The sequence below is a fragment of the Lepidochelys olivacea genome, assembly GCF_965140295.1.
Source record: "Lepidochelys olivacea isolate rLepOli2 genome assembly, chromosome: 1".
NCBI classification, from domain to species: domain Eukaryota; kingdom Metazoa; phylum Chordata; order Testudines; family Cheloniidae; genus Lepidochelys; species Lepidochelys olivacea.
The window spans coordinates 297,769,884-297,796,808 of record NC_140411.1 but is presented as its reverse complement, the minus strand read 5'-3'; the positions used below and the strand labels follow the sequence as shown (position 1 = coordinate 297,796,808).

Here is a 26,925-nt window from a genome sequence, read left to right as displayed (position 1 = left end):
AAAAAAAAGTAAAAGAAGCACCTCTGTAAAACCAGGATGGAAGGTAATTTTACAGACAATCAGATTCAAAACACAGAGGATTTCCCTCTAGGCAAAACTTAAAAGTTACAAAAACCAGGGATAAACCTCCCTCTAACACAGGGAAAATTCACAAGCTAAAACTAAAGATAAACTAATGCATTTCCTTGCTTTACTTACAGTGTTTGTAATCTAGATGCTTAGTTCAAGTAAGGCTTTGGGAGATGTATTTTCCCTGTCCTGATTCCTTGCTGACCCAGAGAGAACAAAGCAAAAACTTTCCCCCACAGATCTGAAAGTATCTTCTCCCCTTATTGGTCCTTTTGGTCATGTGCCAACCAGGTTACCTGAGCTTCTTAACCCTTTACAGGTAAGGAGGGTTTTTATGATATCCTTAGCTGTATGTTTATGACACAAGCCATGAACTTTCTTAGACTGCTTTCCTTCTTCTATGTTACAGATAGGCAATGGCATTCGAAACTTAAAGGTTTAAGGCTAATTAGTTTAATTTAAATGAGCTAGTGTTTGAAATAGATAACACTTTCACTTTGATAAATTAATGGTGTGGCAAAAAAACCCGCTAAAAGATGCTTCTACCTATAATAAAATATGATGCTCTCTAGAATTCTAATACTTCATCATATAATTATATTACCTAATCTGATTTATTTTTCTGCATGAAACATAGTACAAATATTTCCTCTCCACATTAACATAAATATAATTTTAGATTTTATACAAATGTTAGTGGAAAAAACTCAAGTAACTCTGGAATCATATTTATTTATTGGGCATTTTGGGTAATGACTAGTATCAGAGAAAAGTGTATTATGATTTATTTTGTTGGCTTTGCTGATAGCATGAAATATCAGATTACATTACTTTGTTTGCATAGAACATCCATCTGCAGCCACACGTGGACCCAGGATTTGATTAGAACTGGTGAATACTGCTTAAATTTTCCCACAAATATCTGTGTCCAATCTTTAAATGAACTTGTTGCCTCTGTTTTTCTCCCTCTTTCCCATCTATTTTCAACAGATATTTGAACAAGTGAGGCCTGATCCAAAACCAAATGAAGTAATCATAAGACTCCCTTTGATTTCAGTGGTCTATGGATCAGGCCCTTAAGGGTTACTGGAATGAAGGTTTTCAGAAAATGAATTTCAAATTCATATGCACAGCAAATAAGTACTGAATGCTACTAGAGTACACAAAGGATGAAATACATCCTAGCCACATAAAAAGGTGGGTGTTTCCTCTCAATCCACATAGCTAAGAGAGAAGCTGCCCATAAACATCTGCAAAGCTACCTTGTTATCCTCCACCAAAACTCTCCTTAGCCATGATGCCTACAAAAATCTTCCGGTGTGCTGAGATCACTGCCTATCAGGCTGACCAGTATTGTCTCATTGTTAACTCATACTCCCCCATCTATTGGTCTATACCCAGTTTTCATCACTTATCTTAGATTGTAAGCTCTTTGGGGGCAGGGGACTGTCTTTTTGTTTCTGTGTTTGTCACAGCACCAGCTATAATGGGGTCCTGGTCCATGACTAGGGCTCCTAGGCACCAGAGTAAGACAAATAATAATAATAATTAATAATAATCAGGGTTTATGTGGATGAGTATGAAGAGGTGGAGGAGATGATATCTACCACACAAATCATGGGCCAGTGAGCTGCACAGGGCTCTCAGACACTTGAGGTTGGAGCAACAGCTGCAACCCCTCTGTACCAGTAGTACAGATGTTTTGGGCATGAGTAGTATGAAATGTTTTGGTATGCATGAGGCTGGCCAAAGGACCATTTCTACCACATATAGCGGCTGTAAAGGCACCCCGCGTTAAACCGTGGCATCTGCATTCCTTCTGCAGCCCCTACATGAGGTTTAAGACATGTATATTTGATGCATTATGCAGAGTAAATTGACTTAGAACTGTTTTCTCCGCCTTCAGAACGTTTTTGTCTGTTCACTCTTGTCTAGTCCCTTCATCCCACCTAACAGAAACGTTGTATGCACAGACCAGTGATATCTTATGGGGAATGTGAGGCGCCCAAAATGTTTAATTTCTCTGTTTTTTAGAGCCCAAATCTTGTATACCATGGTTACTATTAAAAAATCAACATTTGTGAACAGGTCCCGCTACACAGGTCCCCTTGTTATTTTCTATTCTAAGTCAAGGGAACTGTACTATTCCAGAATTATATAGGCAAATACCAATTTCTTAATGCAGATCATTTATCAATTAATTTCAACCATGGGAGAGAGAGAGATTGGGGTGAAATCTTGCAATGGTAATGTTTCGGTCTAAAGAGATCATGGTATAGAAAGTTTAAAACAAAATTATATTTTCAGCTAAGTGATATTTAACTTTGGTAATTAAAGTTGCGATCTTCGTAAGTAAAGTATTTTAATATAGTAAGTGTATACTAGCTCTAAAATATTCATTGGTGTATTTCTTTTTTCTTTTCTTTTTCAAAACTTTTCATTAAGGCAAAGTTACAATAATGTTAACATACTAGATCGTACATTACTTATTACTTATTCAGATTCAGGTTAATGTTCAATAAACCTGGCTAAAGATTCTGGCTTGCTGGCTGGGGAACCCTCCTTCTCTGAGTTCACTAAAAAGGGTGACCAAATTTCTAAATACTACTATCTTGGCGCTTCTCTTCTGTAAGTACTTGGTGTGAAAAGATTTTCCACTACCGGGACCATCCATATTTTACTATATCACAATTCCACAGGACAAGAAGTCATGTTTTTCCAATAATGTGAAACACACATTAGTGCATTTCTAAGTGCTATCTGGTACATGTATTGTGTAACACTACTGTTCGAGCAAAATAGCTTTAGGGGCTAATCCCCATTAGCCTACACCTATAGGCCATGTCTTATTACTTGGTGCCGCTACTGTACACTCTTACCATACAGCATTCTACAGCAAACCAACTGTAAGTGAGTGAATGGTGAATTAGCCCTTGTGCATCTGGGTCTAAGCTCACTTACACCAGTGTAAATCAAGAATACCTCCATTAAAGTAATTGGAATTACATGACTGTAAAAACAGGCAAGTGAAGTCACAATCAGGCCCACTGTGCTCTGCAGTGACAGCATTAAATGCAGTAGGTGATGTCAAGAACTAAAGTGAGATCATATCAAATAAATCAAACATTATTTTTAATGTTGGAATTTAAGACTCTAATTGAAATATATATTTTGACAGCATTATCACTACCTGCCTTCCCCATACACCCATCCCCACTGTAAGAACAAACACTGGCATTATTCTCTTTGTGATCATAGTTAAACCAAAGGAACCCAGTGCAGATAAGTCTCCCAATGCATCCCCTCTGGCATTCCCAGGCTCTGCTGTTGTGAAAGCAAGAGATGTCAGGCAGACATGCCAAACTCATGAAAAAAACGCAGAAATTGGGCTTGTTTTTGTCTTAATTGGCTTGTGGATTGCTTGTTGGCTAGTTTTTGGCTTGTAGCTTGTTGCTTGTTTGGCTTGTAGCTTGTTGTAGCTTGTTGCTTCTTTTTTTTGATTGGCTCCCAGCAAGCAGGGACAAGGGGTGGCAAACAGGGGCAAGGATGGGAGACAGTCAGGGGTGCACAGCAGGCCACCACAGGCCCAGACTGCACGCCGGGGGGATCTAGTCACATAGAGTGTTGGGGTTCTTAGGGATTGGCTTGTTTTGGCCTTGTTTTGAAATGGGATTAGCTTGATTTTTGGCTTATTGTGAAAGGCGGGGTGCTTATTTACTGCATGAAAGTTGGTAACTGTGATCTAAGGCCATTCTGGAAACAAGGAAGAAGATCCTCAGCTGGTGTAAATGATCATCACTACATTGTGTTCAGTGGAGCTTGACATTTTGCACTAGCTGAGGATCTGTCCGAAACGGGTGTCGGAAATGGCAGCAAGTGGTGCTGATACCAAGCCACTGGGCTGACTAAAAATCTTACATTTCATTTTTTAAATGGTTTTAGGAAATTCGTTTTTTGAAACAGATTTAGTATTGGAAACCTTGCGAATTAAAACAAGAAAAATAAAAAATGTTGGCATTTACACATGAACAGCTGCAGCTCTGTTGTGCTTTATAGTTACTGTACACTGTGGGACAGCGTTTGAGCCAGTTCTGAAATTAAAATTGATGAAAAATATTTAATTTGCCTGACAATCTTTCTTTTTGGAGGTTTGTAAAGCATTTCTAAATGCCAAGAGTTGCAAAATCAAATTCGTTTTTGCCTGCTCTATCTCTATTTTCAGCGTACTTTTAACTATCCTGGCAGGTTTATGAAATGTGTCTTTAACTTATTGCTATTCAATGCATACCCTAATGATTTTGAAAATAATGAATAGCATGGTATTTTATATCCCTGTAACACCTCCATCCAAGGAGCTGAAAGTGTTTGACAAATGCTAATTAAATATTAATTAATTTAGTTTCAGTTTCAATATGCCTGGAGAGGATGCCAGTTTATTTGTTCTATTACATAAGTACACATTAAATAAATTACTAAGTGCACATGCTTCATGCAATGATAATGATCAGTAACTTAACATCTGATTCTCTACTCCTTGCTCAAACAAAACTCTATGGAAATTTCTATGGAAATTTCATTCCGAATATTAATTCTGGGTAACTGATGTTCTTATTTTGCGTAAGAAGTTACAAGTATTAAGCTGTATGCTCTTCAGTGTCCATTAGCTGTCTTTGCCAATTCTCAGTCAACTGAGTTCAATGGGAATTACGCCTGGATACACTCGCAATACAAGGCTCTTAAAATAGTGTGCCACAGATATTTCAAAACTTACTTTTCACCAAGCACACTGATTTTTTGTTAACACAGGAAGATTTGTAAAAGGGAAAAATAATGCACTTTTTGGCCTGTCACAAAAGACAAGAACTGAGCAGGAAAATAGTCAAAGTATGACTTTCATCTCATCACTTGATCTTAGCAGAACTCTTACTTCCTGATCATCAAAGCTGAAACATCATAAAGGCTTTTGCAGAGGAGGGAGGGTCATGAAAGGTTTAGAAGAAAATTCTAAATAAGAATTGCAATAAGTAGCTCAAAGTTGCTGGTAATTGTAGGTAATAATATCTACCACCTACATGTGGCTGGATATATCTTGTATGCAAACCTTCTGCATTTTCAAATTTCACCTGTTACTGACTGGGAAACTAAGTTACAGGTTGTGCCTTGCTTTGGGTGTGCTGTGACTTAGTGGAATTGTCACAGGCTTGAGAATCTGGATTCTGGCACTGATTTTTGTGGACTTGGGTTGGTTATTTAACTTATCTTTAGCTTTCTAGGGACAGATTCTGTGCTGTTCAGGGATCTACTCAGCACAGGCAAGTGGAAGAGAGGGGGGTCATCAGTGAGCTTGTTATGGTTCCCTGTTTTTGTGGATAGATCTTTGCCAGGTCTGGCCCAGCATAAATTAGAACAGCCACAGGTTCCTTTAACTTGTGCCTCCTGGCTGCGATCCCCCACGGACCATGTGCCATCTGAGAGTTGCCCAGGCACAGCTGCGTTCCGATCCCATTCCTCCTCACATGTTGTCTATGGAGAGGAGAGGGCGGTTGGTGGAAGACCTAGATGTAAATTGATTTTTCCACTAGCTGAGACATCTGTTCCATTGAGGAAACACTTAGCAGGCTAAACACAGCCAGTTTCAACTGGTGCATAAGAGCTGGCCCACAGGGAGAGAATCTGGTCCCCAAACTGTGAATTGGGGGTAATAATATTTAGTTACTTCACAGGGTGATATGAGGCACTGCATAAATGATGGATGTAAAGTGATAATTTAATTGTGTCTGTAAAGTTCTGTGTACTGTCAGTCAGAGGCAGAGTAGGGAATATAACTCAGGATTTCCGAGCTCCCACCACTTCCTCCCTCTACTAGACCTTCAGGGTGAGGGAGAAATATTAATTTTCTAGTATAAATTGTGAGTGGAAATGGGGTTTTCAGGCTTTTGAAAACATCTAGAAAATGGCAAATATTAGAATTTTTTTTTCAAATTTTGTAACATTCACCCCCAACCTCAGACACAGGGAGCCTTTGTCTCAGCCAGCAGGGGAAGGAAAACTCTGGGCCCTTTAAGGATTTCCCCCCCTCTTTTTTTAACTCCCCTCCTCGTGGGCACTCAGCGTGCTCATGGGCTTGAGAAGGGAGGTACTGCTTGGCTGATTGGTTGGACAGAAGGGTGCAATGTAAGCCAGTTGGCTCCTATGAACCTTAGGGAAGAGCTTAGAAACCTTTGCACCTGGCAGCAAAAGATTTGTGATTAGAGTAGGGCCAGATTTTTAGGTTTTTCTGTGGACAAGATGTTAGCTGTTTCTGGGGGGCTGGGAAGAATTTTTTCCCCCTCATTGCAAGCTAGAGAGGCCTGGGCGATATGGTGTTTATATATCTTCATCCCAGAAGCCAAGAGACCTGGTGGTAAGGGAAGGTTGTAAACTGTCTGTTGTCACTGCTTGGCAGGTATCCAGTGCAGGCAATCATTCAATAGGGAGCCCAGTTTCCTGATAAGCTGGAATTGAAAGTGAATTTGGAACAGAATCTCCTAAAGAAACTGGGGAATGGTCCTGGGCCTCTTAATGTCTGGTACAGCAAAGAGACAACACTCTCTTCCTCATCCCCATAACTCTTGTCTAAGGGGAGGACGTGGGGTACCAGTTATGCTGTTCAGACCAGATTAATGGTGGGTGTGTAGTAGCTAAGGGCAGCCCTCCCCAGGTAGTATGGATTACAAAGGAAAAGCGACCTGCACTGGATGACTTATTGCTGGATAGCTCATGTTTCTTAATAAAGCTGTGGTCTAATTAAATGATATTCCTGGCGTCTTCTCTTTCCTTCTGGTGTGTTGGGACAATGCTCCAATTTTGCAAAAATTCAGTGAACTCAAAACCATACCGATTTTGTTTTTAAAAAATAGCTACAAAAAGACTTGTATTAAATATTTGGCTCTGCTCCAGTTTCATATGTTAAAAAAAGCAAGTGAACCTTACTTGTGTTCTGTTGAATTTAGCCATTTCAAATAGCTTTCCCTTTCTAGCATGACTGTTTTATTGCTATCAGACCTTAACTTAGCTGAAGTTCTTCTGGTTTACCCTGGTTTAAACATATAAAGAGCCAGATTTTCAAAAGTACATGTACCCAGATTTCATGCATGAAAACTCTAATTCTCATGTTCAACCTCTGTTTTGTGCATGCATCAAGATATGAGTACATGCAAATCAGGAACTGGGCACACACACTGGAATTTGTGTCCCTGCAGGTGAGGCAGGCATAAAATTGTGTGCAAGCTTTTTCATGTGCACACCCTGGAATCTGGTAAGGCCCAAATCCTGGTGATACACCCAAATGACAACATGGTGCTGCCCATAGTAGTGCATGTAACTAAATATGTTACATGTGAGGTGATTACAATACAAATAAAAATAAATGTGTGATGCTTTGCTTCTGGTTTACCACTCTTGGAGGGTTCCTACAGGAGTAGTCTATTTGCTGCTGCAGCACTAGTTTACGGCTTGCTGTAAATAGCAGCATACAGACCGGACCAACCATGTTCTGTGTGGTGATGACATGTTCTAACATATTTTCAAGATGTATCTGATAGTCTACTCATGTGTGCCATGGCAGCAGGGCCACCTGGGAGGCAGGGAATGAGCCCCAGGACCCCCATTTCAGAGAGCCACCAAACTGAGTGGCATTGCAACCCGGTGCATGGGTCACAATGCTACTCAGGTTTGGCCCAGCTGCCTCTCCATCAGGCTGAACCTGAGTGGCACTGCGATCCTATGTGCCATGTCACAACGTCTGGAGCGGGGAGCCCAACTCAGCCCCTGTGGGACTGGAGCCCCTGCTGCGGGGTTAGTGTGGGGCATGCCAGCTCTTCAACGCCCCACTCCATCCTTTTTTCATGAGTGTTTTTGTACCATTGGTGTTCTGGGGAGGGGGGGGGCACTCACTTTCAGATTTTGCCCCAGGCCCACCTGCATGCCAGGATACTATCTAGATGCCCACATGAATACACTACTGCTTGTGTGAAGGTCTATGGCTTTTCCCTCCTGCACAGATGTCAGCAAGATTTATCTCTGTAAATGTATGTCTCTATCAGTGTCTATCTGTTTGCCGTTTTTTTACTCTACTGGATATTGATCATGTCTGGAAGTATTCTCAAGTTTGTTTAGCCTTCTTCCCTAGCTGAAGAAAATGAGTAGAGTTTAAATGCCTTGGAATGAAGCCAAAAACAAATATTTATTTTTGGATGTGTATGTGGGTTGTCTGGTGACTGGAGCCAGGAGTAGCATCGGGCTCGGGGTCATGCCATGGGTCAAGCCAGAGTCTGACTCAGAAATCATGCCAAGGGTCAAAGCCAGAGTTGGCAACTGGGGGTGGTAACAAGAACAGGGATGAGGTGTGGTAGCAGGCATGAGGAACAGGAACCAGGCAAGGAAGCAGGGACTTGGTTTCAAGGTCTGGGCAACAACAGGCCTAGCGACTAGTTGCTCAGGCAAGGGATGGGACAGGAACAGGAAGCTTTATACCCAATGATGTCCAATCACTAGTCTGCTGTAAGTCATCTGACCCTGCTGAGTCAGCGGGTATAGCATCTGGGGTGGGGTATTAGCAGCAGTTGCCATGTCAGCCCTTGCAGCTTGATGGCACAGAGGATAAGGTTCCCGCGTGGCAGCCCTACAAGCCTGGATTTGAAACTTGATTCCCACAAACACCCATTTCAAGGGTGATCCCTGGATGCCTTGGGCCAGGCTGCTCAGGATGATTCCTGTGGAAGGCCCATACTTTTTCAGGGGTGTGCACATGATGAGTTGGCTCCCAAGAGTGTTTTTGGGCCCATAGCCCTCCCAATCAATCACAGAGTACAGGGTCCCTCTGTGACTTTGGAAGTCCAGGATGTCATGGACAAGGTACTCCTCATGGTCTTGAACTTGAACCAGGGGTGGAGATGGCATATGCTGCCTGGGGAACGGATTGTCAAGGAAAGGCTGCAGGAGGGAGACATGTAAGACTGGGTGGATCTTCTAGGATCGAGGGAGTTGTAATTCAAATGATCTGCTGAGTAATAATGAAAGGGCCTTCTTATTGATGACCTAATTTGTGTGCAGGTCAGCTGGTCTGCAGGTGTTTTGTGGACAGTCATATTTTCTGGCCTGCCTTTATAGTTGTGGCTTCTGGTGGTGTTTGTCAGCATGGCATTTGTAGGCTGTTTCGACCACTTCCAGATGCTCATTTAGGTTGTCTTGGGTTTAATGAATGGTCTGCACCAGATCAGAGGCAGCAGGAACCATTGTGGACAAGAGGACAGAAGGGTGGAAACAAGAATGAAAACCATGGCTGGAGGAAAAAGAGGCTGGATTGGGTAGAGGAGTATTCCACATTATATGCAAATACAGTGATCAGGAATACCACAACCCAGTTGTTTTGGCAGTGGTTCAGGAAACAGTATAGGTATTTTTTAAGCACCTGGTTGACCCATTCCAGTTGGCAAGTGGTGGTGTGTGGAGGATGCTTGGGGCCAGACATTTAGGAAGTGAAACTCCTAGATCAGCTGCTGCTGATTCAGAGCCTTGGCAGATTGTAGCTATTCTAGATTTTTATGGTTAGAAGATTAGGATGAGGTGTTTGACTCCCCCATGGTATTGTCGCCAAGTCTCCAATCCAGGCTTGATGGTGAGTAACTCCTAGTCTGCTATTTCATAAATGTGTTCAGTTGAGGTGAGTTGTCATGAAAAATATGCAAATGGATGCATTTCATGTTGGGACCCTGTTTCTTGGACAATACTACACAGAAATGTCATACTCAAGGACAAAGGTCAGGATCAGGGTGGACCAGATCTGGGGAAGATGTGAAAGTTATCTTCAGGAGTTCAAAGGCCTCTGGGGGCCAGTGAAACCTTGCAGGTTTTTGGAGGATTGCAGTTATAGGGCCAGCGACCTTTGGCAATCCCAATGAATCTCTCAGAATCTCAGATGCTCCAGGGTTCTGCAATCCCACATTGCAGATACCTGCAATCCATGCACAGTCTGTTTGCTGACACGATGAACCCCAAAATTTGATGGATGATTGCTCAAATACACAACTCTCCAGTTTTCCATATAACCCCTGCTAGGGCAATTATGTGAGAACTTCACGGACATGATGGTTGTGGCTTGCTTGACTACTGGAATAGAGTAAGATATCATCTAGATATGCCAACAAACTGGTCTAGGATATCCCAAAATATCTTGTTGATCAGGTGCTCAAAAGTGGTGGGAACATTGGTGAGTCCAAAGGGCATTACCAAATACTTGAAGTGTCTATACCTTGTTCTAAAGTCTGTCTTCCACTCATCCCCTGCCTGGATTTGAACTAGATTATATATTCTTCTGAGGTCCACTTTAATAAACACCCACACTGATCGTACTCGATCCAAGAGTTTGGGATTAATGGTAAAGGGTAACAATTGCATGTAGTTATTTGGTTCAGAGCTTTGTAGTCTACAAAGTCTCATAGTACTGTCTTTCTTCTTTGGTAAAGGTACCAGGATGCCTTCAGGGGAGGCAGAGCAGTGGATAAAACGATTAGAATAGAACCTCAGAGTTACAAACACCTTGGGAATTGAGCTTGTTCATAACTCTGAACAAAAGGTTATGGTTGTTCTTTCCAAAGTTTACAACTGAACATTGACTTAATACAGCTTTGAGACTTTACTATGCAGAAGAGAAATGTTGCTTTTAACCATCTTAATTTAAATGAAGCAAGCACAGAAACAGTTTCCTCACCTTGTCAAATCTTTATTTAAACTTTCCCTTTATTTTTTTAGTAGTTTACTTTTAACAAAGTACTGAACTGTTTTTGCTGTTTGTGTGTGTGTTTGGTCTCTGCTGCTGCCCGATTGCATATGTCTGGTTCCAAATGTGGTGTGTGGTTGACTGATGTGTTCGTTGACTGGTGTTCATAACTCTGAGGTTCTACTGTAGTTAGTTTTTTCTGGAGGTACTCCCTTAATTATGATAGCTCTGGTTTGGACATAGAATATATACGCCCAAATGGAACCTTGGCGCCGGGCTGAAAGTTGATGGGGGTAATCGTAAACACAATGCAGTGGTAGTGAGTCTGCATTCCATTTTTCAAAGACACCATGGCAGTCTTGGTACTTTTGCATGTAATTATTGGTTTATTGTATTACATTTGTCTTTATTAGTCTTTACAATATATATGAAAAGTATGAAACTGAAATATAAAAGGATGTAGCTCAGCATTAATTTCTCAGCTTGTTTGGAAACAGCTAGCACATTTCTTTGCACTAAAGATCTGTTCAGTGCCTTTTATATCTTGAGTAAAATTACCTACTTTGACACAGAATTTTCTTCAAGCTCGCTTGGTCTGCAGTACAGTATGATAAAGTATTAGTTAACTGTTAGAGGAGAGAGAAAATCATGTAGAATTGTATTATACAGTATTGTTTCTGAAGTATTTTTTTCTCCTTGCAGGACTGTTCTATTTACTTTGACCTCTGCAGTTGTGCTTGTCATCACTACTGACTGGATCAGCTGGGACAAGTTGAATCGTGGATTTCTGCCAAGTGATGAGGTCTCAAGAGCCTTCCTGGCTTCTTTCATCTTAGTGTTTGACCTTCTTATTATCATGCAGGTACATTGTCTCAATGTTTCATTCAGGCTGCTGAAGCTGCCTAGTCACCGTATTTCCACTAGAGCAAACACTGTTCAACTGAGACTTCATAAAGTTAAAGAAATGTTTTGTTTGCAATCACTACTGAGAGATTTTACATCAACAATTCTCAGGGACTTTGTAAAAAGCCAGTTGGCCTTTTATTGTGAAAACATTGCTGATTTGTTTTGCTAAGAGTGCCAGGTAAGAACTTGGTGACTTTCCAAATGGGAAGGTATCTTCTGCCAAAACTACACTGGGGGTGGGGGGAGGGAAGCTAGTCATTTTGTAAATGTAAAGCCTCTATTATGAGGATGAGAGAAACTCAGCAAAGCAAGGAAAAAAAGACTGCCTGTCAGGTCAAAGGCTTACAATATTTGAAATGTACACAATATAGGGATGCATTTTTGTGATGAAAATTAACACTTGCTCTCAGTATTCAATATTTCCATTTTCATGTAAACAATATTTTGACAGTGACAGTTTGCTGCATTGCAATGTCTTTCACCAGTCAGTGTAACTAGGCAGATAATTTGTTTTACTCCTTCCAGTGGCTGCTCTTTGGTATCTGGAAATTAAGAAAGGAGTATATGCAGTAGATATAAGTCCAAACAACTTGTTTCATGTGCCATTATGCCTTACCCATCACCTCTGTCTATTGCTTGAGTTTTGTCATAGTGGTGTCTGAAGACAACTCTGATACTCTATCAAGAAAGGTCACTTTGGCTGACTTGGTGGAAGAGGCTGTTTGGTGTTCAAAATGACAAATGTTATTTGTCCGGGAGTTGCATCATTCTGTTAAAGTTTAATGAAGACGTCCATAATAACTGGTTGGGTTTCCTCTTTTTTGGGCATGCTACTGCATCTTTGTTCACAATTACTGAAATCTATTCACAAAGGTAACCAAATCGAAGAAGTGTTCAGTTCTGTCTGATGAGGTACCAACTTTCCTGTAAATAGTGACAAGTATCCATCACCAGAGTAATTACCACAGAAGTGACAATGTCATAGCAGCTAGATTTTATCAGCACTGTGATGGGACATCAGAGGGGTATAAACTTCTACAGTTTTGCTTCATTTTAAGTGTCCAGGAGTAAACCAATGTGCTGTTTGTTGTTTGAATAGAAGGTTAAGAAAAGAAGTTCAGATTAAATGTCTAATGAGCCCTTCAGAGAGACAAGGTGGGTGAGGTAATATCTTTTATTGGACCAACTTCTCTTGGTGAGTGAGTCCTTTATCATGTTTTCTTCTCTCCCATTCTGCATTTTACATTTAATTTGGTCTTTTAAAAAGATGCAAGAGGGTGTATAATAAATGGATCTACTTTGTGTAACTGTAATGAAAGCATGAATAGAAATGCACCAGACAGCCGCCTATCCTGCACTGACTATTGTGTGCCACATATAGAAATGGGGCTGTCTTAATCCCAAAATCATTATTAAACCATCCTTTGGAGTTTGAAAAATGAAGTCACCATATTTTGACCTTGGGGGTTTTGAGTTTAGAGAATTTGTATTTGAAAAGAACTGTCTCATGCCCTATTCCATATTTTTACGACATAAAGTAAGACTTGCTCTAATTGCATATATGTGTGTGTGTATGTACATATAGTTGCTATTTTCTCTTCAAGGTTGGTAATGCAGTGTCCAGTGGCCAATTGAAGACATCGGTATGTTAGTGAATTTGAACAAAGCACAAAAAACACTGACACTTAACAAGAGCACCACATGCAGGTTGTCATCTTGCTCCAAATTTCTGTCTGTGACTGTGGTCACCAGGCACAAATGATGTAGCACATCAGACCTTAGTGTCCCCTTCGTTCTTTCGTCAGAGGCCTGAAATATATTCACCAGCTCACTGCTGAAGCAATGTGCTGGCTATCAAATCTAGATATAAATTTGTGATCGTTGCTACCTATCCAAGCCATGTGAAAGAATGATGTTTGTACAGTGGAGTTACTTACTTTTTAAGATATTTATTCAGAATCCACAACTAAGATAACACATTTTATTTGCATTGTGGTTATAGTATCAGTGCTTTGCATGGGAATAAAACCAAGCTGACCCAGCACAGTATTGAATTACAAGCAAAAATCAATATTAAAATCAGAACCCTGTGATTATACTACAGGGAAACAAGCATATTTTGGAATTAAATGTATGCACACATTCTCTTAAGGGCAGTGGCAGTTTTTACAGATCTCAGTAAGCTTTTCCAGCAGAATAGCAGACTAAACAAAAACCAGTATTGGGTTAAATCCTCTAATTTCCATGTGAGGATGATATTAATTAAGGGCACAGATGAAATCTCATTTAGTGTTCTGAGTAGTGTATAGAAATATGTTTTTTCTGCATTTGAATGGTAGCATTACTCCTATCAATGTGGCAAAGTTTAGCAACAGGAGAAAAGTAACTGAGTTTGGAAAGCCATTCTTGATGCTGTGAAAAATAATTACATTAATGTAAAGGACAAGTTTGCTTGCTGAATATTATTAGAATTTAATATTTATACAGGCCCCCCTGTAGAGCAAAGCACTTTAGAAACAAATAAAGAAGTGACAGGACCCTGCCCTGGAGGGCTAAAATTATAAATTAGACATAACATAGCAAGTGATGCCATAAACAGAGGGTGGCGGTGGGAATATGGGAGGCCAAGTGTTACCCAGGGAGAGATATTAAGTTATGCTGATTGTATTGTGCACTTCTTTTCACTTCCTTTTCGGGGCCAGGCAGTGTCAGGAAGCTATAGCCATGTCTTCCCTCCCCGCATCCAGGAGGAGAAGCCAGAGATCTCAGATGCCATTTGTTGAAATGTAGATTTGAGAGTCATGAATGTATACACAGTAAATGAAGCCATGAAAGCAGATCCTGAGTTACACTGAAAATCCACAGAGAGGAGAAAGTCAAGGAAGATCAATAGGGGATGTTGACTGTCAAAGGCAGCAGATAGATCAAGAATGATAATGTTGGAGAAGAGCTCCTTGGATCTGGCTACAGGCAACTCATGAGTATACTTAATGAAAGCAATCTTTGTAGAGTGGAGCAGGCAGATGTGAGATTACACAAGCACCCAGAAGAGAAAGGAGGGGAAGTTAAGGCCATGAGAATGTGGAGGTTAAAGGCAGGAGGGAGATGATTGGTAGTTGTATTTTTTTAAAAGAAAGAGAATGTGTAACCCACACACCTCCTGGGAGTGGTGTTCGGTCCCCTCTAGTGGCACCAAGACTACTTAGAGATGAATGTGTCTGCTACAGCCTTAGCAGAGCCCTGGAGCTTTCGGCTCATGCAGTAGAGCAGGGATCGGCAACCTCTGGCACATGGCCCGCCAGGGTAAGCCCCCTGGCGGGCCAGGCCAGTTTGTTTACCAGCCGCGTCCGCAGGTTTGGCCAGTCGCAGCTTCCACTGGCCGCGGTTCACCGCTCCAGGCCAATGGGGGCTGCAGGAAGCAGCGCAGGCTGAGAGATGTGCTGGCCGTCGCTTTCCACAGCCCGCATTGGCCTAGGACGGCGAACTGTGGCCAGTGGGAGCCACAATCGGCCGAACCTGCAGACGCGGCAGGTAAACAAACTGGCCCAGCCCTCCAGGGGGCTTACCCTGGTGGGCCACGTGCCAGAGGTTGCTGATCCTTGCACTAGAAACTCATGCATTTAGCTCCAGAGGTCCCAGGTTTAATCCCGCTTGATGATGACCAGGGTCTGTCAGTATTACAAATGCACATTTTTTCATGGTAAAACTAAAGTCCAACTTCAGACATGGTGGAAGCAGGTGCAAGTCCACTGACTTTAATGTGTGCTTAAACCAAGTCAGAATTTAGCCCCAGTTTTGTCATCCTTTCCCTACACTGAAGTTAATTAAGCTGTCCATGTTTGTGATTTGTTTGGTTGTATCTTTCCTGATACATGTGATGCCACAATCAACACGTACAGAGTCCTGCAAATCCATGGATATCAGCTTTATATCCGCATCTGCAGATGTGGATATCTGCAGACCATTTTTGCAGATTGGATGCATAAACAAATTTTGTATTTGCACAGGGCTCTAAATATAGGATCTCAAAGGTGGGAAAGCAGCTGTCTGCACCTCATAGTCTACGAGGTTGCTTCCCTGCCTTCCAGATCCTATATTCCCTCACCTCCTGGCCCTGTACTTACTCACCTTGCGGAAGCACTTACATGAGAGGAAAGTGATCAGGAACAGCCAGCATGGATTCACCAAGGGAAGGTCATGTCTGACTAATCTAATCGCCTTCTATGATGAGATTACTGGTTCTGTGGATGAAGGGAAAGCAGTGGATGTATTGTTTCTTGACTTTAGCAAAACTTTTGACACGGTCTCCCACAGTATTCTTGTCAGCAAGTTAAAGAAGTATGGGCTGGATGAATGCACTATAAGGTGGGTAGAAAGTTGGCTAGATTGTCGGGCTCAACGGGTAGTGATCACTTGCTCCATGTCTAGTTGGCAGCCGGTGTCAAGTGGAGTGCCCCAGGGGTCGGTCCTGGGGCCAGTTTTATTCAATATCTTCATAAATGATCTGGAGGATGGTGTGGATTGCACTCTCAGCAAATTTGCGGATGATACTAAACTAGGAGGAGTGGTAGATACGCTGGAGGGCAGGGATAGGATACAGAGGGACCTAAACAAATTGGAGGATTGGGCCAAAAGAAATCTGATGAGGTTCAATAAGGATAAGTGCAGGGTCCTGCACTTAGGACGGAAGAACCCAATGCACCGCTACAGACTAGGGACCGAATGGCTAGGCAGCAGTTCTGCGGAAAAGGACCTAGGGGTGACAGTGGACGAGAAGCTGGATATGAGTCAGCAGTGTGCCCTTGTTGCCAAGAAGGCCAATGGCATTTTGGGATGTATAAGTAGGGGCATAGCGAGCAGATCGAGGGACGTGATCGTTCCCCTCTATTCAACATTGGTGAGGCCTCATCTGGAGTACTGTGTCCAGTTTTGGGCCCCACACTACAAGAAGGATGTGGATAAATTGGAGAGAGTCCAGCGAAGGGCAACAAAAATGATTAGGGGTCTGGAACACATGACTTATGAGGAGAGGCTGAGGGAACTGGGATTGTTTAGCCTGCAGAAGAGAAGAATGAGGGGGGATTTGATAGCTGCTTTCAACTACCTGAAAGGGGGTTCCAGAGAGGATGGTTCTAGACTATTCTCAGTGGTAGAAGAGGACTGGACAAGGAGTAATGGTCTCAAGTTGCAGTGGGGGAGGTTTAGGTTGGATATAAAGAAAAACTTTTTCACTAGGAGGGTGGTGAAACACTGGAATGCATTACCTAGGGAGGTGGTAGAATCTCCTTCCTTAGAAGTTTTTAAGGTCAGGCTTGACAAAGCCCTGGCTGGGATGATTTAATTGGGGATTGGTCCTGCTGTGAGCAGGGGGTTAGACTAGATGGCCTTCTGAGGTCCCTTCCAACCCTGATATTCTATGATTCTAAGCAGCTGCCTCCCTCTCCAACTGACTTGATACGGCAATAATGAAGTCGGGAGAGGTTTCCTAAATAGCTTGGTTGCTTAAACCGCTGCAATAGGAGAATGTGGGATTCTGTTGCCTGCCTGGATCTATCACCTCCCCTTTCTCTGTATATGGGGGAGTGGGAAGGTGAGGAAGCAGTTTTATAAGCTATGAGCTGCATACAGCTTTTCCCCTGTCTTTGAGATCCTATATACAGTACACATGCATGCACACAGATGCTCCTCCTGAGAGGCACTGTGCTGCTGCGGGTGCCGTGCGCATGCGGATATAGATAAAAGATGGAGTGCGGATTGAAGGTTGGATATGAGTTGATTTTTGTGGATGCGGATTAAAGAGTCTAGACCACAAACCCCAAAGTACTCCATTTGGACAAGTTAGATTTCAGAGTGTGCATTACTTACTCTATGCAATACAATTTTTGATATCAAGTGTTTGAAGGAAGTTTCCTAATGGTTAGAAGCCAATGACAGCTAGATGATTAAATACCATCTATCCAGAAGTGTTGGATCCCTGCAGAGTACGTTGTGAGCGCTTCCTGGACTCTGTGGAATTTTGAAAGATTGTGGAATATTTTTAGTATGTCTGTGGAGTTACACGGAGTAGAGGCCTTGCTGTGCACTTTACAAAGTTCAGGGTATACATTCCTATACTTCTTACAAATCATGACACTTTTTAACTGACAGAGCAATAAGATACAATGTCTGAGAGATATCAGAGCTCTGTAAGAATACTGTCACATTTAGTCATTTGTTTTCAATAGATGAAATTTATTTCTTCAGGAAACAGAATAAGCTCCAAAGTAGTACAGTGGAATAGGCAGAAAACAGACAATGTTTATATCTCAGCCTCTTTGAAAAATTGTAGTTTGGGGATCTAGGGCCAAATCATGAAGCCCAAAAAGCCTGTATGGGTTAAAAAAAGTGACCTGGTTTAGAGGGGAACTGTAGGTAGCTATACAAAAATTAAAATATGTATAACAAATGAAAGAAAGGGGAAGTTGATCATAATGAATATGAATCACAAACTAGGAATGGTAGAAAACTGATAAGGAAAGCAAAAGGATACAAAAAGAAATCCACGGCCAACAGAGTTAAGAACAATAAAGGGAGTTTAGTATATTAAGAGGGAAAATCCTAACAATGGCATTGGTCCATTCCTAGATAGAAATAGTAGAATTATCAATAATAATGCAAAAAGGCAGAGTGCTCAATAAATATTTCTGTTCTGTATTGGGGGGGAGATGATGTAGTTATATAATAACATTCTTCTTGAACAGAAAGAGCCCACAACAGAGGGAGAGAGCATGGTAGCGGAGTGAGCTTCCATGGTAAGGAGAGTTTGGCTACAGTAAGAGTTCAGCTGCGGCAGGGGAGGCTGAGGGATCATAACAATTAGAAAGGCGCCAAGTCCCCAAGAAAAATAATGGACAAGAAAAAAAATACATTTACCCAACACACCCATAACTTAAGCTACATAAAAAAAGTCACAAGAGTAAAACAATGCATGCAGAAGAACAGCAGCAAGATGGGGACTACCCAGTTTATTGCACAGAGTGAACCATGTATGATTATCTGCCTCATGGACAGGTGGTATATGTGTGTGTGCAGTGCAAGCAACTCATGTATCTCAGAGACAGAGGTGGAGGAGCAAAGGGAGACAGAAAGGTACATGGAGGAGATGTTTAGAGACATAGTGGAAAGGCTCAGACCCCAAATCAAACAAGATATATACCCCAAGTCAAAAAAGATAGTAAGAGGCCCAAAAGAATGTCACCATGGCTGAATAACAGAGTAATGGAGCCTGTTAAAGGCAAAAAGGCATCCTTTAAAATCCGGAAATTAAATCCTAATGAGGAAAATAAGAAGGAGCACAAACTCTGCAAGTAAAATGTAAAGGTATAAGTGTGAGGCAAACCCACAGCCTGACCAGGGCTTCATGCATACTTCAGCAGCCTATCCCTAAGCTGGGCCTGTGTCAGATGATCCCCTGGCACAGGTATTTCACTGACCACTCCAGAGCTGCAAGTTAGTCTGTGCAACAGCACTACCCAGCCAGGAATGCTCCTGCTGCCTCTCAGTGTAACAAACTCCCTCGGCTTCTGGCCTGCCCCGGATCCAGACCTGTTCCTGCCCCAGCCTTGACTGAGCTTTGTTCCGCCTGCCCCTGCCTTGTTCAGGCCCTTCTGTGACCCTGCTTCAGCCCTGTTACTGACCCATTCCAGCCCTGCATCTCCCTCTTGACCCCCAGATCCTTGGACTTACTTCAACCCACCTTCAGTCCTTGGCCTGCATCTGGACTCCGACCACAGTACTGACCTGGCTTGTCTATGAACTCTGACCTCAGTTCTGACCCATAACCTGTCTCCAGCCCTGGTTTCAACACTGCCCTCGGCCCAGTCCTGACCCTACATCCGGCTTTGACCACTGTACCAACCACCAGCCCTTACTGCCTGGAACCAGAACCTGACACTAAGGTAGACCAAGAAAAAAATTGAGAAGCGACTTGCTAAAGATGCGAAAACTAAGAGTAAAAAAATGTTAAGTACATGAGAAACAGAAAGCCTGCCAAACAGACAGTGGGGCCATTAGATGACAAAGTTGTTAAAAGCTAAATGAATTATTTGCATTGGTCTTTAGCGCAGAGGATGTGGGGAAGATACCTACATTTGAGCAATTCTTTTTGGATGATAAATCTGAGGTACTGTCCCAAATTGATGAGATTACAAGTTTGGTAGATAAAGATACTAAGAGCTCTGTAAGGCTTTTACATGGTTCATGGTACCACGTGGCATTTGATTAAAAAACTAAAACAATATATAAAACATGGCACACATTAAATGGTTTAAAAGCTGGCTAACTGATAAGTCTCAAAATGTAATTGTAAACAGGGAATTATCATTGAGTAGGTGTGTTTCTAGTGGGACCTCTCTAGGAGCAGTTATCAGCCCTATACTATTTAACATTTTTATCAATGTCCTTGAAGAAAACTTACAATAATTGCTGATAAAGTTTGCAGATATCACAAAAATTGGGGGAGTTGTAAATTATGAAGAGGACAGGTCACTGATTCAGAACAGTCTAGAATACTTGGTAAACTGGGCAAGCAAATAATATGGATTTTCATGTGGCTAAATGTAAATGTATACATCTGAGAATAAAGAATGTGGGCCATACTTACAGGATGGAGGACACGTTCTGGGGAGCTGTGACTCTGAAAAAAGATTTGGGGGTCCTAGTGGATAATCAGCTGAACATGAATTTCCGATGTGACACTGTGGCCAAAAGAGCTAATGAGATCCTCGGATGCATAAACAGAAGAATCTCAAGTATGAATAGAGAGGTTATTTGACCTCTATGTTTGGCATTGGTGCAACTGCTCCTGGAATACTTTGTCCCCCAGTTCTGGTGCCCACAATTCAAGAAGGATGTTGATAAATTGGAGAGGGTTCAGAGAAAAGCTACAAAAAGGAAAAAGGATTATAAAATATGCCTTATGGAGGTAGACTCAAAGAGATCAATCTCTTTAGTTTAACAAAGAAAAGGCTAAGGGGTCACTTGATCACAGTCTATAAATAACTGCCCGGGAAACAAATATTTAATAATGGGCTCTTCAATCTAGCAGAGAAAGATATAGCATGATCCAATGGCTGGACGCTGAAGATAGACAAATTCAGACTGGAAATAAAGCATGAATTTTTGACAAAGAGGGATTAACCATTGAAACAATTTACCCAGGGCTCCTGGTAGATTCTCCGTCACTGGCAATTTTTAAATCAAGATTCAGTGTTTTTCTGAAAGATCTGCTCTAGAAATTTTTTTTAGGAAGTTCTATGGTCTGTGTTAGACAGGGGGTCAGACTAGTTGATCACAATGGTTCTTTCTGGTCTTGGAATCTATGAATCTATGGTCACTTACTCAAGTAATCCCATTGAAATCAAATGGGACTCTTTTTATAAATAAGTCAAGCAGAATTTGGCCCACTGGATCACTTGAGGGGAAATATGATCAAATAGGTTCAGATAGTTTGCAGTCTTCTTCATCACAGGTGCTGGCTCTCTGTTAATATGGAGATGAGAAGGTATATAGCAAAGATTTTAATATTTTCCATTCTCCTGTAGATCCTTTCCCAAGTCTCTTAATCTGTTTCTCCGCTGAAGAAAGTAGTTAATTCAGGCATTTCTTAATTACTGTAAACCCAATATTATTAATGAATATACATGTGGCCCCAGATGAGGTAATGCATTTGGATGTACTTTACAGAGAATAATAATCATATTGCTTCATTTCAACAATCTGTTTTATTATTCAAAGCACTTATACTGTACCCCTTTCATTCGACACAAAATTTTAGGAGGAATAATTCTCATGCTAACTCATACTTAAAAAAATCTCATGCATCCTCAGTGTCAAGAAGAAGAGTTAAACAGTAGAAGGTTAGTAACTGGTAGAACCAGAAGGAAAGTTTCACAAGTGAGAGATTGATATGACTGAGAAGTGGAAACTTGAATAGGGAATCCTTTTAGGAGATAAAACCATAACCACGAAGACTAGCATGTAGAATACCAGACCTAATGGATGATTCAAAAGACTTCCATACTTTCCTAGTCATATACAGTACATAGATACTGTCATAATTTGTCATTAAATATGAACTATTCACGAGAACTTTTACTATAGAAAATGTTTTCTAATTCCTATGTTTTCTGATGGCATCAGTTCTTTATTGCTGAATTCAGAAATTCTGTCTTCTCACTTACAATTTAAGAAACTAGAATCTTGAGGAACTTGTGATATAAAGTCAATGATAACTGCTGAACTTGAAAACACAGAGTTGTTAAACTTAAACTGTTTCCAGACCTCCCCTGAAAATAAGTTATGTGCTGTAATTAATAATGAACATATTTAACCATGCTTTTTGTAATTTCTTCTCTAGAGCTGATACTGTACCTTTGGATGACAAATATTAATATGGAGAGTAGAAGTTTGGTAGATAGAAAAGATTTTAATACTTATCATTTTCCTATAAGTATTTTCCCCAGCCTCTTCATCTGTTTCCCTGCTAAAGAAAATAGTTTATTTAGACATTTCCTAACTCTGGCATTATGAATGTTTTAATTATGTCATTGGTAAGCCATGTATTATATAGACAAAATCAACAAGATTCTGATCTCATTTACATCTGTATAAAGCAGGAGCAACTCTATTTACTTTTAGTTAATATGGGTTTACACCAATGTATTGGTTACGTAGATTAGAATCTGCTCCCATGAATGGTTAATTTGTATAGTACATTAAAAATGTTTCAGTTAGCAATAAGCTGTTGATTTGCTTAACTATAAATAGTAAAAAAACAAACCCTTCTATCTGTACATAGAAGAGGTAAGATTTACATTCTTCCCAATTCTTTAGAAAATCTACACATCTTTATCAGTCTGATTTTCCCTTAACTTATTCTGGTTTTACACTACTGTAACACTATGGACTGGTGAAATTAATTTACAGTTGATGTAAATGAGAGGAGAATCCAGATTTACACTTATGTACGTGAGAGGAGGCCCCATAAGTATAGTTTTTTTGAAACATAGTGAAGATATGATTTTGTGGTTAATAGACAAAGCTGGAAGTACAAAACAAAATAACTTCATTTATACATTCTTTTGAGAACAGTGTCCTCACAGTTATACATTTAGTTCAGGAACGGTGTACATGTTTCCCCATTTCCTGTCAAGCAACAGAAGAAAATGTCCATGCACAGTTTGTTCCTGAGACAGTTTCCAAAATTTGAATGAAGAACCCAAGAAAAAGCTCTCCCTTTCGTGATCTGGTTATTAATGTGCTCCTTTCCCAATTTGCATGTTGTTTGTTTGGATTTGGTTTCAGCAAATGTGCTTGTAAAAATTTCCCATTCACTGTGAAAACTTCTAAAGAAGTGAATCTGTGAATGTCACAGTAGTTTCCATCATGCTTTTATTGGGTTTTGTAACATTTGAAAGCACAGGAAAATGAGCAAACACTAGCCGAACCCATTGAGAGGCAGCTATATTAATGAAGTTGGCAGCCATTTTGGAACCTTTCTGACATTTAGGCATTCTGTATGTGAGACACTGTTACATAATTTTTTATTTGCTACTGTTTTTCAGGAGGCAGATTTAGACGTAAGGGCAGGTGTTCAGTGAGTGATATTCTAAAGGAGTCAAGATAAATGAGTTTCACAAAAATATGACAGCAGGTCGAAGTCTCTCACTTATGTTCCTGGCCATTGTCACATGGCAATATTTTATGGTTAGGAGCAGAAAACACTAAGCTATTTCTTTCACTGGTTAAATGAAGGATTCTCTCTAGCTCAAAGTATATCGCCTTTCACTGGCATCTGCAACACAGCATTGTTTTAAGTTTTATCAGGTATTTTGAAGATGGGTTGTATTCAGTTAACTGAACAGTTTTTGCCTGTAATGCCTTATAGTAAAGGATGATTCCACAGCACTGCGTCTCTCTCCATGACGTCTATGAATACTGAAATGCCTAGGAAGCATCAACTCCTCTTGCCTTATAACCCAACTTACAATTCATCGATAATATGAATCCCTATGGTAGACTCAAGCTCATTCATAAACACAATTTCAGAAACATATTAGTAATGCTCCCTATGCCTTTAGTGATATCACTACAGTTCCTGCTGTTGGCTCAGGCACTGATCTTTCTGGCCTATCCTGCAATTGCTGTCTTTTCTGTATCTGCCATCTCTGCTGCTGTTTTTTGCATTTGCATCAGTATTACATTTCTCAGTGCTAAAGTATTTTGTTCATTTGCCCCTTACAGTTTTCTCTCCCTCTGGGCCAAGTCCTGGCCCTGCCTGGTTTCATGGTATGGAACTCTATGGAGTGGCAGAGCTGTGTATGCTGAAGTGCTCTCTGAGCTCCTCTCTCATGTCTCCTCAGAGGCACTTCCCAAAGGCTTCCTTGGATGCTTTCTGTGAGCATTCCTGTAAATCTGCCCACAGGTGCAGTCAGTGGGAACAGGGAATGGATCACTTGATGATTACCTGTTCTGTTCATTCCCTCTGGGGCACCTGGTATTAGCCACTGTCAGAAGACAGGATACTAGGCTAAATGGACCTTTGGTCCGATCCAATATGATCTATTCTTATGTTCTTATTAACAGGTTCTTTCCTGTCTGTCACTCATCCAGATGGACTAAGTGGGCCAGTGTGGCCCCCAACAATGATTCCCTAGCTGACAGTTCAGGAATGGATTTCAGGTTCCTGTGGGGTGAAGATACCACTTGCCTAGTGGAGAGAGATGTGTGAGAACTCAGAACAACCAGCGCATGATCCTCATTCCACCACCTCCCCCACACTGACATATTCTGTGATGAGAGCAATGGGAAAAGAGAGGTGATGTATCTGTAGAGGAAATTATCTAAGAAGTGGCTGATTCTTTAGCTGTTCTCCTTGAGCAGCCCCTCTGTATCCCATTGGTGCCTAGTCTGATTATTGTCAGAATAGGTCAGGTCAGTTCCTTGCCAGCAAGCATGGGAGTAAGAGATTTCCATGCCCCTTGTTTCTGCATATAGCTCATGAATTCGTCTTTTATCTCCAGCTTCCCATCCATAATCCTTGCTCTGTAGGTTTTGCCAGGAAATAAAGTAGAGCTGTGCCTCTCATACTAAGAGTGCCAGTCTTCTGGGTTTCCTTTTTCATATTAAGAATTAGTTTTGTATTTGGAAATGAATTAAAATAAAACCCATTACTTTTATTATGCATGGAATCTGAATGGAAACTTCTGTTCGGGGATGAATTTAATATTGCAAATAGAATGGTGTGAAATAGTCATAGCTAGGGCCCTACCAATTTCACTGCTGTGAAAAATGTGCCATGGGCCGTGAAATCTGAGCTCCCCCATGAAATCCAGCTATTGTAGGGGAGACCAAATTTCACAGAGTTGGGCAGCCGGAGAGCAGTGGCCGCTAGCTGAGAGCCCAGCTCCAAAGGCAGCACCATCACCAGCAGCAGCGCAGAAGTGAGGGTGGCATGGGTTATGCCAGGTGCTTTGTAAAACAGGAGTTACAGGAATTATTGTATTTTGAAGTCTGCTTCTCCTTCTGCATTAATAGAGGATGGTTGGGTTTGTGGTTAAAACACTGAATTGAGTCTCAGGTGATACAGATTCAATTCATGGCACCACCAGACTGCCTCTGTAACCTTGAGGAAAGTATGTAAGGCCATATCCTCAGTTTGATAAAGTGGTATATGTCCACTGAGCTCCAGTTTACACCAGCTGAGGATTTAGCCCTTAATATACATGTCACAGTTCCCCATCTCTTAAAGGTGAATAATACTTTCTTTCTCCCACCCTTTGTGTGTTTTGTCTATTTAGCCTGTAAGCTCTTCAACAAGGGACTGTCTCTTACTATGTACAGCATCTAGTATAATATGGCCCCAATCTTATTAGGGGCCTCTAGGTCATATTGTAATATAAAACTATATATAAGTAAGGCCCAATTTAATGTGTGATAGTGTGAAAATTGCAGATCCTGCAATATTAGGCTTCCACCAGTTTTGATTTTAATTATGTTACTTTGTACAGTCCACAATTTTGCATACATTTTGAGGTTTGCAACACACGTTTTTCCCCATTAATACAGAAGAACTCCGTTTATCAGAGCTGATAGTGGCTGGGGCTTGGGCTGTCAGGCCCATTCATTAATGACTGTAATATAGTTGCAGCAAACTGTCTGGTTTAAAAAAATTAGCAGGCACAACATCATACTTGAATGTGTATATTGTTCCAGCAAATTTTTCTTAAACAAAAATATCTTCCCTGGCTTCTCCAAATTACCGCAATTAATAGGGGTCCATTATTACTTTTCTGCGATTTTCCATGTCTTGTCCACAACTCAGCTGCAATTATTTGACAATCATGCCACAATTCAAGTAATAATAATAATAAAATAATAACAACAACAATAAAAATAATAAGAACAGTTGACTTACCATTGGCCACAGTCTTTCCCTTTTACCTTGTATCTGTTGTGCTGATGCCATTATTACAGGCCTAGTGTTTGCGTCACATGATTGAGCGGTTCTGCAAAAGTGGACATAGCATTGTTCATATACTGTTCAAACCGCCATTATTGCTAAAATTCACAGAAAAGCAAAATTCTAGGAACAAGAAAAGGCCTACATTCTTTGCAATTTTTTTTCTGTTTTCTCACAGCCCTAATTGCAGCTCTAATACAAAGCAAAGCCCTTGTAGTGATTATCCATCTGCTGTAGTCACTGTCTGATAGACTTCATTGTTATGTGATGTTTGTATGATGATTGCTTTGTTGTTTTGTTTTTTTTGTTTCTGTGGCACTTTAACATGACAGGTTTCAGAGTAGCAGCCATGTTAGTCTGTATTCGCAAAAAGAAAAGCAGTACTTGTGGCACCTTAGAGACTAACCAATTTATTTGAGCATAAGCTTTCGTGATGCTGCGTTGCAGCTGGTGAAGTGAGCTGTAGCTCACAAAAGCTTATGCTCAAATAAATTGGTTAGTCTCTAAGGTGCCACAAATACTCCTTTTCCTTTAACATGACAGTAGTTAAGAAGCTATGAGCATTTTGACTATCTAAAGCAACATTCAGAAATATATCATTTGACCAAGAAAATCTAGTCCAGACTGAACTGAAACTTGTTACACAATTTCTCATCTTACTGTTATGGGGTTTTTAACTGATTCAACTATT

General features: G+C 41.0%; 1 protein-coding gene across 3 annotated transcripts in view; it reads left to right on the top strand.

The window, feature by feature from the left end:
• The window catches only part of TMEM117 (transmembrane protein 117), a 320,747-nt gene that overhangs the window by 238,019 nt on the left and 55,803 nt on the right, over positions 1 to 26,925 (top strand). Inside the window, exons 6-7 of one of the 3 annotated variants that reach the window (XR_014714338.1) lie at positions 11,531 to 11,690; positions 24,359 to 24,590. Coding sequence is in view for 2 of the 3 variants with exons in the window: in XM_084650323.1 (XP_084506449.1) it covers positions 11,531 to 11,690; positions 24,359 to 24,394 (196 nt within the window). In the remaining variant the exon portion in view is untranslated. Of the gene's footprint in view, positions 1 to 11,530; positions 11,691 to 24,358; positions 24,876 to 26,925 lie in introns of those variants that run through there. The other 2 variants (XM_084650323.1, XM_084650322.1) reach the window with 2 other exon arrangements.